The sequence below is a fragment of the Furipterus horrens genome, unplaced genomic scaffold (genome assembly GCF_987537825.1).
Source record: "Furipterus horrens unplaced genomic scaffold, mFurHor1.1.pri manual_scaffold_2, whole genome shotgun sequence".
NCBI classification, from domain to species: domain Eukaryota; kingdom Metazoa; phylum Chordata; class Mammalia; order Chiroptera; family Furipteridae; genus Furipterus; species Furipterus horrens.
In genome coordinates, this window is record NW_028327172.1 from 151,735,910 (window position 1) to 151,756,207 (window position 20,298).

At 38.8% G+C, this 20,298-nt stretch overlaps 2 protein-coding genes across 2 annotated transcripts in view; one reads left to right on the forward strand and one right to left on the reverse strand.

The window, feature by feature from the left end:
* Nucleotides 1-10,804, reverse strand: part of LOC150019732 (uncharacterized) — a 39,901-nt gene extending 29,097 nt beyond the window's left edge. Inside the window, exons 1-3 of the mRNA XM_090266627.1 lie at nt 10,219-10,804; nt 7,063-7,181; nt 6,314-6,442 (exon numbers count right to left, since the gene is read on the reverse strand). Coding sequence (XP_090122753.1) covers nt 6,314-6,442; nt 7,063-7,181; nt 10,219-10,525 — 555 coding nt within the window. The 5' untranslated portion in view covers nt 10,526-10,804. The remainder of the gene's footprint in view (nt 1-6,313; nt 6,443-7,062; nt 7,182-10,218) is intronic.
* An 83-nt stretch (nt 10,805-10,887) lies between these two features.
* PDSS1 (decaprenyl diphosphate synthase subunit 1) overlaps nt 10,888-20,298 on the forward strand; it is a 38,649-nt gene continuing 29,238 nt past the window's right edge. Inside the window, exons 1-4 of the mRNA XM_090266636.1 lie at nt 10,888-11,072; nt 16,614-16,678; nt 17,182-17,302; nt 19,894-20,024. Coding sequence (XP_090122762.1) covers nt 10,941-11,072; nt 16,614-16,678; nt 17,182-17,302; nt 19,894-20,024 — 449 coding nt within the window. The 5' untranslated portion in view covers nt 10,888-10,940. The remainder of the gene's footprint in view (nt 11,073-16,613; nt 16,679-17,181; nt 17,303-19,893; nt 20,025-20,298) is intronic.

The window sequence follows — 20,298 nt, forward strand, 5'->3', positions numbered from 1 at the left end:
TCCCCAGTTGGGGGTGCACCAGAGGCACTCACACATTGATGTTTCTCTCCCTCTCCTTCTCCCTCCCTTCTCCTCTCTCTAAAAATAAATAAAATCTTTTTTAAAAATTTGTTTGTGGTTGTTCAACTCCCAGCTATGCCACTTACTAGCTGTGGAAATTTGTTTGAGTTATTTATTCTATTGAGACTGACCTTTCATTTCTGTAAAATGAAATAACCCTTGCCAGATTGTTCCAAGAATGAATGCTGGCCCTGGCTGGTGTGGCTCAGTGGATTGAGCATCACTCTGCAAACCAAATGGTCACCAGTTTGGTTCCTGGCACATGCATGGGTTGCGGGTCAGGTCACCAGTTGGGGGCGTGCAAGAGACAACTAATCGATGTATCTCTCACACATCAATGTCTCTCACCCTCTCTTTCTCCCACCTGTCCCTTTTCTCTAAAAATAAATAAGATCTTTTTAAAAAAGATATAAAGACTGGAAACTTCCCTAATCTGGTAAAGGAAAAAGACACACAAGTCCAGGAAGCTCAGAGAGTCCCAAACAAGTTGGACCCAAAGAGGCCTACACTAACACGTATCATAATTATTATAAATTGGCAAGGCTTAAAGACAAGGAGAGAATCCTAAAAGCCACAAGAGAAAAGTAGGTAGTTATGTACAAAGGAGCACCAATTAGACTGTTATCTGATTACTCAACAGAAACATTTCAGGCCTGAAGGGAGTGGTGTAAAATATTCAAGGTGATGAAAAGCAGGGACCTACAACCAAGGCTAGCAAGGTTATCATTTAAAATCAAAGGAGAAAGCAGGAGCTTCCAAGACAGGAAAAAGCTAAAGGAGTTTGTTAATGCCAAACCAGTACTGCAATAGATGTTAAAGGGCAAAGAAGGAGAAGAAATGGGGAAGGGGAGGAAAGGAAGGAAGGGGAGGGAGGAGGAGGAGGAGGAGAGAAAAAAACAGAAGAAAACAGTCTAACAATAAAATGGCACTACATACATATCTAGCAATAATCACCTTAAATGTAAATGGCTTAAATGCTCCAACCAAAAGACATAGGGTAGCTGAATGAATAAGAAAACAAGGCCCATATATATGTTGCTTCCAAGAGAGCCATCTCAGATAGAAAGATACACACAGACTAAAAGTAAAAGGATGAAAAAAGATATTTCATGCAAATGGAAAAGAAAAAGAAAGCTGGCGTAGCAGTACTTATATCTGATTAAATAGACTTTAAAACCAAGGTTGTAGTAAGAGACCAAGAAGGACAGTACATAATGATAAAGGGAACAATCCAACAAGAGGATATAACTCTAGTAAACATTTACGCACCCTACATAGGAGCACCTAAATATGTAAAGTAAATTTTGATGGACATAAAAGGAAAACTCAACAGAAATACAGTCATAGTCAGGGATTTTAACACACCATTGACTTCAAAGGATAGATCTTCCAGACATAAAATCAACAAGGATATAGCAGCCTTAAATGACACACTAGATCAAATAGATTTAATTGATATCTTCAGAGCATTTCACCCCAAAGCAGCAGAATATACATATTTTTCAAGTGCACATGGAATGTTTTCTAGGATAGACCACGTTAGGACACAAAACAAGTCTCAATAAATTTTAAAAGACTGAAATCATATCAAGCATCTTCTCTGACTAGAAACTAGAAATCAATCACAAGAAGAACACTGAAAAACATGCAAAAATATGGAAGGTAAGTAACATGTTATTAAACAAAGAATGTGTCAACAATGAGATCAAGGAAGAATTCAAAAGATACTTTGAAAACAATAAAAATGAGGACAAAACAATCCAAAATCTGCAAGATACCAGGAACACAGTCCTAAGAGGGAAATTCATAGCACTACAGGCCTATCTCAAAAAACAAGAAAGAGTTCAAATAAACAATCTAACTTCACACTTAAAGTAACTTGAAAATGAACAATAAACAAAGCCCAAAGTGAATAGAAGGAAGGGAATGATAAAGATCAGAGCAGAAATAAACAAAAGATCAATGAATCCAAGAACTGGTTCTCTGAAAAGATAAACAATATTGACAAACCTTTAACCAGACTCATAAAGAAAAAAAAGAGAAAGGACCCAAATAAATAAAATCAGAAATGAAAGGCTAACTGACACCAAAGAAATAGAAAGGATTGTAAGAAAATATTATGAACAACTATATACCAACAAACTGGACAAACTGAACAAAATTGATAAATTCCTAGAAACATGCAATCTTCTAAAACTAAATCAGGAAGAATCAGAGAATCTGAATAAACAGATTACACCTAGTGAAACTAAAGCAGTAATTAACAACCTTACAACAAACAAAAGCCCTGGACCAGATGGCTTCAAGGGTGAATTTTACCAAAGATTCCGAGAATAACTAACACCTCTGATTCTCAAACTTTTTCATAAAATTCAAGAGGAGGAGAGGTTCATTTTATGAGGCCGACATTATCCTAATTCGAAAACCAGATAAAGACATTACAAACAAAGAAAATTATAGGCCCATATCTCTGTTGAACGTAGATGCTAAAATCCTCAACAAAATATTATCAAACCAAATACAGCAATGCATCAAAAAGATCATAGACCATGATCAAGTGGGATTTATTCTGGGAATGCAAGGCTGATACAACATTCGCAAATCAAAAAATGTGATTTACCACCTAAACAAAACAAAGGATAAAAACCACATAATCATATCAATAGATGCAGAAAAAGCATTTCATAAAATCTAGCACCCATTTATGATAAAAACTTGCTGAGGCAGAGCAGGAATAGAGGGAACATACCTAAACAAAATAAAGGCCACATATGACAAACCCAATGCCAGCATCATACTCAATGGGTAAGAACTACAAGAGTTCCCCTTAAGATTGGGAACAAGACAGGGATGTCTGCTTTTATCTCTCTTATTCAACATAGTACTGGAAGTCCTAGCCACAGCAATCAGAGAAAAAGAAGAAATAAAAGGCATCCAAATGGAAAAGGAAGTAGTAAAACTGTCTGTATTTGCTGAAGACATGATTCTGTACCTAGAGAACCCCAAAGATTCCACCAAGAAACTTTAAGAACTGAAAAATGAATTCAGCAGAGTAGCAGGATGAAAAATTAATATCCAGAAATCAGCTCCATTTTTATATGCCAATAATGAACTAACAGAAAGGGAAATCAAGAGAACAGTCCCATTCACAATTGCTTCAAAAAGAATAAAATACCTAGGAATAAACTTAACCAAGGATGTCAAAGACCTGTACTTGGAAAATTATAAGACACTGAAGAAAGAAATTTAAGAAGACACAAATAAGTAGAAGCATATACCATGTTCATGCACAGGAAGAATTAACATTAAAATGTCCATACTACCCAGAGCAATCTACAGATTCAATGCAATTCCTATCAAGATTCCAATGACATAGTTCACAGAACTAGAACAAATATTTCAATAATGTACATGGAACTACAAAAGGCCCTGCATAGCAACAGCAATCCTGAAAAAGAAGAACATAGTTGAGGGAATCACGCTACCTAATATCAAACTGTACTATAAGGCCATAGTAATAAAAACAGCATGGTACTGGCATAAAAAAAGACATATAGATCAACGGAACAGAATAAAGAGCCCAGAAATAAACCCACACCTTTATAGTCAACAAACATTCAACAGAGGAAGCAAGTACATACAATAGGCTAAAGAAAGTTTATTCAATATTTGGCATTGGGATAATTAGACAGATACGTGCAGAAAAATGAAACTAGAGAACCTTTTTACACCACATGCAAGAATAAATTCAAAATGAATCAAAGACTGAAATGTTATACCTAAAACCATAAAAAACCTAGAAGAAAACACAGGCGGCAAAATCTCAGACATTACTCATAGCAATTTTTCATCAGGTTATCTCCCCAGGCAAGGGAAAATAAATAAATAAATAAACAAGTGGAACTACATCAAATTAAAAAGGTTTTACACAGCAAAGGAAATCATCAACAAAATAAAAAGACAACCCATAGAATCGGGGAACATATTCGGCTATGGTAAGGGATTAATATCCAAAATTTACAAAGTATTTACAAAACTCAACATCAAAAAAACAAACAACTCAATTAAAAAATGGGAAAGGACCTGAATAGACACTTCTCCAAAGAGGACATACAGATGGCCAATAGACATGAAAAGATACTCAACGTCACTAATCATCAGAAGAAATGCAAATTACAACCACAATGAGATACCATCTCACACCTGTCAGAATGGCTATCATCAATAAATCAACAAAGAAGTGCTGGTGAGGATGTGGGGAAAGGGGAACCCCTTTGCACTGTTGGTGGGAATGCAGACTGGTGCAGTCACTGTAGAAAGCAGTATGGAGATACCTCAAAAAATTATAAATGGATCTGCTTTTTGACCCAGAGATCCCACTTCTGGGAATATATCTAAAGGAACCCAAAACACTAATTCTAAAGAACATAAGCAACCCTGTATTCAACGCAGCATTGTTTACAACCACCAAGATACAGAAGCAGCCCAAGTGTCCATCAGTAGATGAGTGCATAAAGGAACTATGGGACATGTACACAATGGAATAGGACTTGGCTGTAAAAAAGAATAAAATTTTACCTTTTGTAACAGTATGGATGGACCTGAAGAACATTATGCTAAGTGAAATAAACAGTAATAGAAAGACAAATGCCATATGATTTCATGCATATGTGGAATCTAATGAACAAACTAAATTAGGAAAATGGGGACACACTCACAGATGGAGAGCAGGATGACAGCTAGGTGAGGGGGATGAGCATAGGAGCTGAAGGGATTGAGGAAGAAAGGAAAAAGGGCCCATGGACATGGACAACAGTGTGGTGATTGCTGGGGGTAGCGGGTATAAGGGGGCTAAAAGGTAATGTAAAAAAGATACAATAAAGATTCAATTAAACACAACAAAAAAGAATATTGTAACAAAACTCTGCAGGGCTTAAGGTTTGCATTTGTACTTTAACAGCACATGTGAGTACTGGTATAAAATGCTAACTGATAAATTTACCCTATATGGGAATGGCTTTTGAACCATGGAATCCAATATTTAAGAGCTATAAAACAGCATAAGGATTATCTAGTTCAGAAGTTCCTGACCTGAGAAATGTAGTTCAGCAAAATATTCATAGTTATTTCTTAAAAACAAAACATCACAAACCCCTGCAGTCAAATATGTTTGGAAAATAGTGTGGAAAATAAAATTAAGCAGGTTTCTTTCCCACAGCACTTCTCAACTGCTGGAATGATCTTATCAACCCTTGTACAGTACAGATCGAGACACTGAGGTTATTTGTCCTGGGTGACCCACAGAGTCCTTTTCAATTCAAATGGTCTTGTCACTTTGCTTCTTAGCTGATGTTAGTTTATCTAAGCTGCTATGTTACTTTTGCCTCTTAGGAAATCATAAAATGGAAGTAATAAAAATCTGAAAGGAATTAACTACCGCAACAACCAGGGCTTGATACTAATCATTGTAATAGTAGCTATCATGAAAGCACTTTGCATGTATTTCCTAACTTAATCCTTACTCCAACCCTATTATACTTTGCTTCTTGTCCTAAAAACTATTCCTGAGCAAACCAGCCCCCAACGAACCAGTGTTAAATTAGTCTTCTCTAGCTCTCATGAAAGTCGCAGCAATGTGTTCCTTCTCGTTTAAGTCAGATACCACACCTGAACTTGCTTCGATATTTTGCTTTATTTATAGGTTCTTCTTAATTGCTTCAGCATATATAACACCTTCAATAAATCCTGACTTAATTTCTAGCAGTTCTAAAACTTTGCTCTACAGCTATCCTGGCAAAATTATCATCTATTTCTCCTTCTGAGGCTTTTATATTGACTCATTGTGCTACTTGATTTTGCCTAAATGTCATGCCAAAACTTCACTGAATGAGTTCTCTAGCCATAATTCACAGAAACTTCATGTTTCTGTTACCCCAGTTTTCTCAATTCCATTAAAGAAACTTAAGACTCTAGCTCTATTACAGCAAGAAATCACATCAGCTAATCTACAAATATCTTATGACACATTAGTCTAGGGACATTATATTGAAGAGCCCTGGCTGGTGCGGCTCAGTGGGTTGAGCACTGGCCTGCGAACTGATAGAAACATTTTGTTGAAGTCTCAATACTCTAATATTGGAGAGGTTAATGCAAAATGTCTTCCCTCAGAAGAATACATTTCTACCAACTGTTTATGTTTCAGAGGAAAGCAGTGCATCTGATTTGAAAGCAATGCATTTGATGCTACTTTTACCTGGTGACCACCATATCTGTGAGCCAGTGGAATGGATCCAAATACTATCTTTTCACCACTTACAAGCTGGGTAAAATCATCTGTTTCTGAGACAGATAAGTCAAGATCCAAAATATCCTCTAAAACTTCCTGAGGCAGGAAAAAAAACAACAAAAAAAACTCCTTACAAACTTAAACTTGAATAACCTTTTAACAGTTTTTGAGAAGAGACTTAACATAAGAAAGAAAATCAAAATAAACCTCTTCCAAATACATTAATATTTGCTCATAAGAGATGTACTATATATTCTATGATTATTTGTTATTTGGGAAAATTAATATCTAATATCTGTTAGATAGCTCTAAAACTTTTCTGTATTTCTTATGATGCATAATTAAAGATCATTTTTCCTAGCACATATTCTTTAAAGGAACTAGAAAAAGTAAATGTCCTATTTTTATCGCAAATTCATTTATACCATGAGAGAACAATTTAGAATTTGTTATTGGAGTCCATTTCTAAGAACTTAACTCATTTACCCGTTCCTGTGAGATAACTTTAAGATGAACCTGAGAACTAGGTTCGAAGAGTAACTATCAAAAAAAGCGTTTTCAAAGAATGACATTCTCCAAGTGTCTGAATTTTAAGCACAAAGATAGTTATTTAACAATAGAGTAACAACTTAATTCTGAAAAGAATATTAATATCTTTTAAGCCAAAACTTAAAGTCAGTTAAGTATTTGTGTTGTGAAAAAAAATAAAGCCTAACCTTTGAAACTGCTACAAGATGTCCTCTTGATTTAAAAGGAGTAGGGAAGGCAACTGAAAAAATACAGTTTTTCACTTTACGAACATAATTTTCTTTAACAGGATCAACTGGCAACACAGCTGATAAAAACAAAAAACAAAAACACAACCTTCTTAATGTTCTCATTTGTTGCATTTACAGCATTAATATTCTTTATAAATCCTATAGCTCTTTATGAAAATCAAATTAAAACAAATTATTCATACTTTGTTATTTAAAGGCTATTTTATCATTTGCAACCATATGTATCTAATATTCATAAAGTAAGTATATGGAACTGTTCAAGATGAGAGATGAAAAAAGTTTAAAACAAGACACATACCTATCTTCAAAGATTTTCACTTGTGGCAGATCAATAGGATGTGCAACGTATTTATAAATAAAAAACATATAACTAAAACGGATGAACTGTGTTACAGTATTATAATTATATATAGTACTAGCCAATTCAATGGACTCCAACCAAAAAATATTAGGCACTTAATTACACTCTTTCTGCCTTTCAGAAAAATCATAACTGAAGGAAGCAGATACATACATAGATGTTTTACTAAATGTACAAAACCATTTCCAATTCCACCAGAAACTTCAAAACACTTGCTACAAGCCTCTAAAAACTGCCTCTAAAGAGATAAAGTATTGTTCATAATGTCCAGGCACTAAAACACATGCACTTTATTTTAAAAGCTGTAGAGAGCACTGGCCGGGTTGCTCAGTTGGTTGGAGCACCATCCCACACACTAAAAGGTTGTGGAATCGATTCTGGTCAGGGCACATACCTAGGTTTTGGGTTCAATCCCAGGTCGGGGCACATAAGGGAGGCAACGGATTGATGCCAACTGATGGATGTTTCCCTCCCACATCAATGTCTCTCTGTCTTTCCATCTCTGTCTGTCTCTGTTTCTGTCTCTCATGCTTTAGGTCCACAGAGCATACTTACTTTTAAGTACAATTCTTAAAATCTTAATTAAGATTAATTGCTTTTCCTAATCCAAAGCAATTATAGAAAAATGTATTACTAAAACTATAAGACAAAGGGACACAAAAGCTTAGGTCACTGAACTAAATGTCAGTTATAACAGAAATAAGAATAATCTTGTATCTTCCCCATATTAGTATAAAAAGAAGCAAATGTGGGCCACCTCTAACCTTTTATAGTTCCCCTAAGTACACGGTGAATAAGGCAGCATCATGGGAAAAGTGGTCAACAAAAACAGATGACTTTAGTATCCACCACAGAAAACCCAACAATATGATTAGAAGGCCTAACTAACGGTATAGTTTCTTCTCTTTTAGGAGAGTATAACTTTTCTTTAATGATATTCTAACATTTTAGTAGAGCATGGGCAGTGTATCATTTCGATTAGTATTTATGATTTTGTACTGATTCACATTTTGACAAGATAGCTGATCATTGCCTACCTTATGATCACTAGCCATGGAACAAAAAAGGCTAACTGCTTCAGAGGATCCAACCCTCACTCTTGTTACAATTTAACCAACTAATCAGTCATAGACTAAAAACACCTGCAAAAATTCCAAATGTATGTTAACGCTTTTTTGTACCATCTCAGAGAAATCAGTAATTCCAAAATTCTTTTGAATTCATTTTGCCTTAGAATATGAAATCCCCCCAAACTGCTAACCTTTCAATGCAATTATGTTTGAACCTCATCTCAAAAAATGTTCTTCCCAGTTACCTTGATAATTCATTGATCATTTCTTATAACCTCAGGATGAGATGCCTTTATGCAGTACTATGAACCAAGACATGGCTGGTAAGTATACAGTATTATGTATACAATCTGTAAACCTGGTCCTACCATAATGCTTTGAACAGTGTCATCACTACAGAAAGAAAATGTCTTAAAGTGTAGCCAAGTCCTGACATTGAAATAATAATTGAAAATGGTTTCAATTACACTTATTCCATTTTTATCAGTCAATACTAGTTTTCTCATTTGTGTAAGTAGAGTCAAAAAGATTGTTTTGATCCTGTGCAAAGGGCAGTTGTTTGGCAGTTACTTACACAGCTCAGAATGTTTTTTCACTTCCTAGTGTCATGCTTGATCTAACTGGGTTAAAAGAACTATTAGTTGGTATTCTGCATGTCCTATTGGTGGGTTATTGTTCATCAGGAATTTAGCCTTACTATGTTAGAAGCCTTCATGAACCTCATCTGCCCTCCCTACTTAGCCTTGCCATGTTACATCTTTTTAAGAACCAGCTATTTTGTTTTAATCTGGGGAAACAATTTCTAAATAAAAATGACCTGATAGAATTGTGTTGTGTTGTATCTGTCAACTATGTGAGCTTGGGCAAGACACTTAATTCCTCTATCTCAGTTTCCTGAGCTGCAAAAAGGGACAAATGATAGTATCCAAGTAATAAAATTGTAAGTAATTACAAGCACAAATGTTTATCGCTACACTCTACTTTGGCAAATTCTACCTGTTGGATATTTCTTAATTTATAAAGCTTTATCAAGATAAGCCAGAGGTGTGTATTAACAGCCTTCATTTGTAAATCACTTGAGGCCTTTTTTTTTTTTTTTTCTTTTTGTGTAATATTCTTGAAGGTTGGGGAGGGGGGCTCATAAAATTAGATTAAGAAATTTCTTTATTCTGTACTTTTATTCAGTAAAAAACCAATAGTTTCAAGATAAATGTGATGGGCTTGGCTACATGGATACTTACACCCTGATGCAAAAAGCTTGGTTTACAACAACGAAAAAAAAAAAAATCAGACAATTGCAGTTGCCTCTTTGCTGGTCTGTTGCCTCCTAGTTAATTTTTTTGAGGACAGAATACGTTTCTTCCCTAAAGCTTACACTTTCAATGGCTCTGTGTTTGTATGCATGTGTTGCATGATTAATTCTATCACAGATTTGTTATAAATACGCCCTCTCATGACCATGGGAAGGGATCTGGCTTTGGAATTAAGGAAAGGTCTAACTCACATCAGGTTTAATCCTGTACATTCTCCAGTATCCCCTGGGCTGGCTACAAGTAGGTTCAACATTACTAATTATTAAAGTCTCCCATAGCTCAGTACACGCATGCGTGGGACTCATGAATCCAGATGTGCTCAAGACGGCTCAATTATGCCACCATATACCTAGAAGGTTTTCAGAGGAGAGGGTCCAAAAGTCGAGCGACGAGGCTAATCTAGCTTCTGCTTCACAATAGTCCTGCTCCTGGTTTGACATGTTAGTGAAAAGATGCAAAAGGTTGGCATTTTCCTCAAGAGCAGGTTGTAATAAGGAACAGATGACGGCGTGGTAGGTCACACACAACAGAAGCAGCCGCTTAATCTGTAGCCTCCGACTTAAGCAGCAAAACGGGAACCCAATTCTTTGAGTCATATTTCTGCCTAAACATGTAGGACAGACGTTAGTGACTAAAAACCTGGCGCACTGTGGCATTTCTTGCTAACAGCTGGTCACCCGAAGGTACATTTTGCTCTGTTGGAGTTACCGGCTCCAAGCGAACTGCAGGGAGGGTTCGGGAGAGATGGCTCGCCAGGTGGAAGGTCACGGTTAGTTTCTCCCGGGCCCCGCGACTGTCCGGGGTCTGGGGGGTGGGGAGGGTGTCGAAAGAGCCCAGCCGCCGCGGCGCACCCCTTCCTCTCCGGCCCGCGCTTACTGCGCGGAGGTCCCCGCTGACTGCCGCGCAGACAGATCCCCGATGTCCCGCGCATAGCCCGGAGGCGGAGCAAGAGGAGGTGGCTCGGGAGGGCCCGAAGCTCTTCCTGTGCCAAGTTTCCGGCTCCGGGTCCCGTAGGAGGGCCATCGGTCCATGGGCGGGGCTGCAGCCCGCCGCGACTTTTAGACTCGTACCATGGCTTCTTGCTGGTGGCGGTGGCGGCGTGGCTGCTCCTGGAGGCCGGCAACGCGGAGCCCCGGGCCTGGCTCCCCTGGTCGCGCGGGGCCATCCGGGTGGTGCCCGGGCACCGCCACCGCCCGTGCACAGGTGAGGCCGGGAAGCACGCACCACGGCGGGCGCAGAGGTCACCGCGCAATGACAGCTGCGGGGCGGAATGAATGGGCGCGAGCGGCACGTGTGCGGGGCTGGGGGCAGCAGGGCGGCGCTGGAATGGGCCCCCGGGCTGGCTGGCTGCTGCCGGGATGGGGCCCAGCCTCCCGGCGGGACGTGAAGCGGTGGGCGCCCAGCGTCCCTCTGCCTAGAGTAGGGGCATTACGCGCGAAATTGTAGAGCCTGTTCTGGAGACCGGAGAGAATTTGGGGATAGGGAAGGGAGGGGCGAGGAGCCAGGTTCCAGGGGAAACAGAGGAGGAGTGGTCAGATTGTCTCTTGGAGTACGGACGAAGTCAAGACTGGGGACTGTCTGCAGCTATTTCCTTTAGAGTTACATAGCCTGGGCGTCGGGAGGACGATCTTAACTGGGATTTTAGAGCAAAAGGTACTCTGAGCCCTCAAGGGATACGGAGGACCCAGGTGGCCTCCCTGGTGGCCTCGATAGGCGGAAAAAGTCTTCTGGAGGATATAGGGCTGATGCTAAGGGTAGACAGGATTTCAGCCATACTGTATGTAATTGCTTTGGACGGGGAGTTTACCTGGACGTAGTGCAAGGGCACTTGAAGGAGAAAAGCCCTGAGGATGTCAAGTAGAGAAACCTTGGGATTATCTTTCATTTGACATATGACTTCTTGAAGTAGAGTCAGAATCTCACCACTAACCATGGTCAACTCTCCTGCCTATGGACCCAGTCTCATATTTCTCCATTTTCTGTCAGTTTAGCCCTTGTAAATTGACATGTTTCTATGTTTCTATGAGTCCGTTCTGCATTTTGTAGTGATTCTCAACCTGCATTAGGCCCATACCGTTTAGCATAACTGCCCAGAATCTATGGACTCACTGTCCTTTTTACGGACTCTCTAGTCACATAGTAATTGTATGTATTCAACTCTCATTCCCAAGGCTAACTTTTTTTTAAGTTTATTTGAATTTAGGACTTGTGTTTCAGTCAGATTTGGTGCACTTCATATTCCCATCAAACACCATTTACCAATATGAAATAGGTAGTATATGTAAATGTCTACTTTGTACCAAAGTGGATACATACCACAACTTATCCAAAATGGACATAGGGGGAGACAGTGGCAGCTGGTCGGGTAGATAGACTCAACAGTAAAGGGAGAATATGAGAAAAGAGCCTCAGGACTTTGCTGATCCATTTAAGTACTGTCCTAGCCAGACTCCAGATGTTTGTAGGAACTCAGGTGAGGATATCATTTGGAGAATGGATGCACCCACCATCTGATGCTACTGGATACTTCTTTTCTTTGACACTCCTGTTTTTGATTCCATGCCCTCCAAGCAACTTTCTCAGCAATGGAAAAAGCCTGCTTTGGAGAGGATGTGCCTTAGTGACCACAGGAGGGACTGCGCTGAGGCTGCTGAGGCTGCCAATGCCGTGTGTTTCTGATTTGTGTGTCCGTGGTGTTCTTCACTGTAAATTAATACACTAGCCATCTGCTGCCTGCCTCAAGCTTGTTTCTTGGTTAGTTCAAGTCTCTTAGGGCCTGATAGCCTTTGGGGACAAAGAGCAACAATAATAAAGCCACCTCCAGCTCTGTAACACTGCTCTGCTACTTCCTGTTGTACGTATGTTCTCACAGCTTCTCCATTGGTAGTGTTAACAAGTCTTGTAATCAGACGAAACCAGTGTGCATTAGATTGAGCCAAATCACTTGTCAATATGTCTTTGATTCTTACTCAGCATTTTTTCTTTTTTTGTAAATTCACAGAAGACAAGGTTGGCCTTCAGGGAGCATATGTGATGGACTCATAGGGAACAAAACTGGAATTGGACAATTGATTTTTGCTAGTGCTGATATAGACATACCAAGTGACATAGCTCTAGTTCCACAGCTGCCTTTTAATACTTTACAGTAGTCCCCCCCTTATCCATGGTTTTGCTTTCCAGTTTCAGTTACCTTTGCTCAACCATGGTCCAAAAATATTAAATAGAAAATTCCAGAAATAAGCAGTTCATACATTTTAAATTGTGCACTGTTCTGAGTAGTATGATGAAATCTCGCACAGTCCTTTCTACCACCCAGAATGTGAATCATCCCTCTGTGCAGCAAATCCCTGGTATATATACTTCCCACCTATTAGTCAATGAGTTCATCTCCCAGTTAGACTGTCCTGGTATCACAGTGATTGTGGTCAAGTAACCCTTATTTTACTTAATAGTGACCCCAACATACAAGATAGTGATGCTGGCAATTCAGATATGCCAAAGAGAAACTATAAAGTGCTTCCTTTACGTAAAAAGATATATATTTATAGGAAAAACATAACATATAGGGTTTATTATTATCTGCCGTTTCAGGCATCCAAGATGTATCCCCCACAGATAAGGAGGGGCTACTGTAATGTTCTTTTGGATAGCTCTAACCCTACTTTGAAAAAATTGCCCTGAGATATTCTTACAGCAGAAAAATAGCTTGATTGAATAAATACTATATTAAATGTATGCAGTATATTAAGCTCTGAGCTCCAAGCTTTACATAAACACTAAATTAATCTCAGCATCTCTCCAGGAGCAGTTATTATCAAAAAGGTGTCACAAGTTAACACAGTCAGGCAATGTTGGGATTTGAACCAAGGTCCCATCTTTCAAAGACTGTGCTTTTAATAACTGTCACACTGCCCAGTGGTTAAGAGCATTCTGTATTAGCTGTGTCATTTTAACTTTTCACCCCAGGTTAAGTGTTAGGTCTCATACTGAATAAATATTATAATAAAGTACTGAATTCATATGAAATGATTACCCATGAAGACTGACAAAAGTAGATTAAATGTCATGTAACGGTAAAATCAAAAGAAAATTATCACTTTGTTTTCTTGGGATATTATAATTGCCTGGGACACTATAAATATTCTTATTGGCTTAATGAATATGTAATGCTGTAGTGGAAAGAACAGAATTCAGACCAGAATCTTCCTTGGCTATGCCTGCTTGGCAAAGTCAACCTTTATTGTTATTTTAATATGTCTAAAGCAATAGATGTTCACTACAGAAAAATCAGAAAATATAACAAAAAAAGGAATGAAACAAAGGAAACCCAATCCTAATTATTTCAAAATAACTATTTTAAATACCCTGGTTTATATGCTTTCGAACCCTATCTTCTATGTTGTATATGTGTATATGTGTGTGAGTGCATGTAAATTTCTAGTGGGAAGCACATTTTTTTCTTTTGATATTTCCCCTCTTAGTTTTGTTGGCTGGTCAAATAATTAAAATGACATAAAGCATATTAAGAGAAGAAAATAACCAAATTTAATTACGTATGTATATATGGGGGTTCCATAAGAATATGAGGCCTGGAGAACTAAAGAGAAAAGGGAGGGTAGTGGTTTGGGACTTAAAGCAGGATGAATGCAATTCATATGGAGATAGAAAAGCAAATAATTGACAAACAAATGTTTGCTGGGCCATCTGTAACAATGAAACAGAGAGGACTTTAATTAAACGGGTCTTGCTAGGTGCCTGCCTGCCTGTCACACCTAGTTCATATTAAACCATAATTATCTATGATGATCAATCACTTCCTGGAGCAGGTTCTCTAAATTCTTTCGTGCAGTTAGGGGAAGGTCAAAGGTTCTTCCCAAGTCTTTAATTCTTAAAGATAATCAATATGCCAAAGAGGCATATTTTGGGCTGGCAAACTCTGCTCCCCTTCAATATGCAGGCATGTGCCACTTAACGACGGGGTATGGTCTTAGAAATGCACTGTTTGGTGATTGTTGTGTGAACATCACAGAGTGTACTTACACAAACATAGATAGTATAGCCTGCTACTCTGATATTTTTGTTTATACCAGCATCATCACAAACAAGTGAGTAATGTGTTGAGCAACAATATCAGTAGTAGGCAATGGGGATTTTTCAGCTCCATTATAATCTTATGGGACCACCATGAGATATGAAGTCCGTCATTGACCAAAATGTTATGTAGCATGTGATCATACTGTATTGTAGACATCTGCATAGATGGTCCCTGAATTACAATGGTCAACTTAAGATTTTTCAACTTTACAGTAGTACAAAAGTCTTACATATTCAGTACCAGCTACACTAAGCTCTGATGTTCAGTAGGTTAGGTGTATTAAATGCCTTTTCAGCTGATGGTATTTTCAACTTAGAGTAGGTTTATTGAGACATAACCCCATGTAAGTCTAGGAGCATCTGTATACCACTTTTCAGACTTAAGTTTCCTCAACTTCACATTCTCTGGTTGTATATAAAGCAAGTAGTCATGAGGGTCAAATGGTATAAAAGCACGTTGTAATATTTTATTACCAAGAGAGTGAATTAGTTTTATTTTCCTGTGCTAAGTTTGCCCTTTTTGTCAAAATGTTTTCTTTATATACCCTATAAGAGCCCTTAACACATTAGATTCATAATTTCCAAAATGCCTGTGTCCATGCATTCTTCAAGATTGGCCGTCTGTATCTTTGGGTCCTGAATTCCTGACCCATAATAGTGCTCAGTAATTGTTGGAACTAATTTTTGTCATCACCATCTCTGAATCTGCTGGAAGTTTCTGTTCTTGATCTCTGATTAGGTTAATATCAGAATGTGTTGCTGAGCTTGTTTGTTTTTATACCATTACTTATCAAGAAGTAGGATTTCCAAGTAGGTTTAGGAACAATAACTTAAAATAGGCACTGCCTGTGTAAATGTAAATTCCCTCTTTAACACAGAAATCTTTCTGCTTTTCACTGTCTGGACTGATGCTTTTGGAATCTTGATTATTCTTTGTTTTAAATCAATGTAAGAATTGGAAAGGTAAATAACACTAATCTTAACTATTCACTGACCAACCTTAGTTAATAGAAGGAAATTGTTTTAAAACTACTTTTCAGATCTGAAAAATAGATATGAATATGGAAACTGGCTTTCTTTGGAGGCAGGGGTAGATTATAGATGGTTTTTATTTTCTTCTTTTTTCCTTATTTATATTTTCTGTAATGACCAGTATTACTTATGTAATAAAGAAGGGAAGCTTTTATTATTTTTCTAAAGTTTGCAATCTATAACAGACAACTTAAAGATTATATTTATTATGAATTATGGCAGTTTTTATTTATTTTAATTTTTTGCTTTTAAAAAAATAATATTTTTCAGTCACAGTTTACATTCAATATTATTTTATATTAGTTTCCTGTGTACAGCATAGTGGTTTGACAATCATATAATTTACAAAGTGTTCCCCTTGATATTTCCAGTACCCACCTGGCACCATACATAGTTATTGCAGTATTATTGAGTATATTTCCTGTGCTGTACTTTACATCCCTGTGACTATTTTGTAACAACCAATCTATATTTCTCAGTCCCTTCACCTTTTTCACCCGGTTCCACTCCCCTCCCCAATGGCAACCATCTTTTATATGGGAGTTTTTGTTTATCTAGTGTAATGAATAAGTTTTTTATGAATATTCTCAAAAGTTTCTTCATACCTTTATTTTATAGATATCTTATTTTTATCTTGTGAAGAGTTTAACATCTGCCTGTCCAAATATGTACAGTATATCACGGTAAGTTTATAAGCTGTATTGCAACTACCAAAATTATTAGCCATATTGCTAGTACCTTTCTATTCTAAATTGTGGTGGGCTAGTCCAATAAATTGAATATGTTGGTTAAGTGTTATAACAGCTGCTCTGTGTGAACTCTGTCTTTTACAAAAGAAAAAGAAAGGGGGAATATAATAAAACTTAAACTCAAATCAGAACACAAAAAATGTGGTTGAGTCTTTCTTTGATTTTGTGGGTTCTGGAGGCCGTGATTTATAAAAATAAACTGCTTATTTTTGTTTTTATAATAGTAAACTACTATTATTTAGCAAGAACAGAATTCTGTATGTTTTTCTAAATTATAATGACCCTGTTGGATTAATGCTTAATTTCCAACAAGTATCTGGGCTTAAATTTTCTGTCATCTGACCTACTATTCATGTATGCATATGTGTGTATAATTCTTACTTCTAAATATATAATAACTCTCAAATTTACATTTTGTGCATTTGTGCTTTTCCCAGGCTCCATCACACAACATCGTCCATGTGCTGTTGTAGTAAAACATGGAGTGGTGAGAAATATACCGATCCTTTTAAACTTGGTAGGAGATACTTGAAAGGCCTATATGAGGACATTAGGAAGGTAAGATAGCTTTGACAATGCTGTGGAGTAATGTTGAGCTTTCAGAACTATGAAAACACAATGCAGGTTTCCGGTAGGTACAGAGCCATTGCAAACTTGATTCACGAATGTCAAGTTTCAGAGCTTGAGCAACAGCAATAGGGCAACATGGAGGAGGAAACACATAACCATCCATAAAGAGGTTTTTGCAGAGTTGGCAACTGAAGAAAATGGTATAAGCAATGCCTACCTGTCCAGCGGGTTAGTTAACATTTTCTCTCCAGTTCCATCACCTGCCCCACAACAACTGAAATACTGAAGCTTCCATGACTCCTGCTGTTGTCTTCCTCTTCTAATTCTGAATGTCAGTGCCTGACTGCCCCACATAGGCCTTTCTTCATTAAATGCTTCTCTCCCCAAAAGTTTTGGTGGTTCCCAACCTCATATGAACTCTGAAATGGTGCCCAGAAATGTTCACATACCCCCGACGGCTTCCTTCCCCTTTCGAGGTTCTCTTCTTGAGCCTCCCGCGCACCAGGCTGTTTCTACAGTAAGGCCACTTCCTGTTTGATAGACCAGTAGACACCATGAGGGAGGAATCCCCTCAGTGCCTGCTCTGTTGCCATGGACATGCTTACCTGTACCTGTCTACCTGAAGTAAATGCCTCTTCCTTTCCATAATGGTCCCTTTACCATTAGTGCAGCTCCATCCCCAGTGCCTTGGGACTGTGCCCACAGTGGCCTATTCTCTGTCTGCTGGTTCTCATTCTTCATGTCTCTTTCCTATCCCTTTTAGCTGTTCCAGTTTGTTCATGTCCATCTTTTAAAAGGACTGTCCCATGACCCGGTGTCCCACCTTTTCCCTTCCATCACAGTATGCCCTATTTCTGTCTCCATTTTGTCCTTTCATATTCACTCCACCATCACTCTGTGCCTTTCCTTCCAGCCTCTTCTCTGAATCTGCCTTTGCCTAGGTCTTCAGTAGCTTCCTTCTCATAAATCCAATGGACACTTCAGTTTTTATATTCCTTGACTTTTTTTAACATTGGACACTGGTGACCACTCCCACTCCATGACACTCTTCCCCTGCCTTCCTGCACTTTGCTTGTTCTAATTCTTCATCCTTCAGTCTGTGTCCTGAGTTCCTCTCTGACCCCTCCACCCCACCCCCTTTAATTTTGCCATTCCCTAGGGCTCTGTTGGCCCCTCCTCTATGTCCTCAGTTTACCCATTTCCATACCTATGACACCCAAGTAATATCCCTCCCAGATTGAATCATTGCTCAGAAACTAATACAGCTAACTGCTCACTGGCAGCTCCATAAAGTGACTGTGACTATCAAACTTAACATTTCTGAATCTCCGCTCTCTCCTACTCATTGTCTTTTCTCCTGTTTTTCCCAGGGACCGTGGAAGGATCCCCCACTCATCTCTCTGTCCCCTCCACATTCCCTAGTCTGTGTCTTGCCTTCTTCACTGCTTTAGGTTAGGCCACCCTCATTCCTGTTGCTGTCATCCTTGCTGTCTCCCACCCTCTTTCACCCTGAGCCAGAGGTGCCTCCTCTGTGATCCCAGGGGAACTGCGCTTACCTCAGGGACAGCAACTGTCACTCTGTTGTGTTTTATTGCAGTTATTGTTTTATTACTCCTCCCCATCTAGACTGAGCTCCTCGTAGCCAAGGCTGTCTCATTTATCTTTGTAACTTTGCATTTATTAGTGTGCTTGGCACTGAGTTGGTAATTGAATGAGTTAATGAATGGCCTACAGTATGATTTTCTTCTTTGCTGGGATGGGGGTCCTCTGGGTCCATTCTTAGTTCCCACTGCTAAGGGGTCAGCTCTGATTCATTCCAGCAAGTCCTTGAGCGGCAGGTAAAACAAGCACATCCTGTCACCTAGAAGGCTGACATCCTCTTCACAAATCAAAGCCCTACTTACCTTTAATACCAGGTTAAAACTTAACTCCTCCATGAAATGCTGGGTTTTTCTAGCCCACAGTGCTCTCTCTCTTTGAACTTATAATGTACTATTTAATGTACAACATTGTTCAAGTTACGGCTGCATTATTCACTGAATATTTCTTTTTCAAAACAACTTTGTCTCCCCAACTCATTTGTAAGCTCCTCACCATCAGACAAACCGTATCTTACACTTCCTTTATGAACTGAGTCCTGCTTCTTCTCCACCCCCCCACCCTACCCCCCTCTTTACTGCCCCAGGAACAGCTTTGCTCCCCACCCAGGACAGCCCAACCTCCTGTCTCATAGGCTCCCAACAGCCACTGGCTTCCAAACTCCTGTCTTTGTTCCCTCCCCTCTATCTTACAAGCTGCTAGCCAGCCCTTCTTCTTTCTCTAGCCAGCTAACACTGGCCGGGTGGAGACCACCTTGAGCTTTCCTCCCCTTCCTTCTGTCTCTGAGAGCCCCTGGGGGCAGCTCTCTTGCCCAGCAGCCAGGGTTTTGGCCGTACCACATAGGAACCTTTTTCAATTGAGTGTTGAATTTCTCAATTAAAATGAGTACACTGAAGTCAAATACAAGTTTTGAAAAAGAAATCTTGTTGCCTTTCTATTTGATTATGATGCCATATTGACACACACAAACTTTATTTCAGGAACTACTCATATCTCCAACAGAACTTAAAGAAATGTCTGAATACTACTTTGATGGAAAAGGAAAAGCCTTTCGACCAATTATCGTGGTGCTAATGGCCCGAGCATGTAATATTCATTATAACAACTCCCGGTGAGTCGTCTACTTTCACTCCTCTGTTGTTTCCTACTTGGCAGGTCCTCCTTGCTGAGGCTACCATTTAGTTTCCTGTCTAGGGAATAGCATATATCTAATAATTCACTTTGTAATGAGTAGCTTCTGACTTGGAGTCACTAAGACCATTCTACAATCTGGTCTGGGCACCTTCCTTTTCTATCTTTTTCATGTCCATGAAAGAACAACGTCAGCTTCAAACAAGCATTTTAGGAAGAAGTCTAAAAGCCAAATGTAGTTTTCTTGTTCAGAA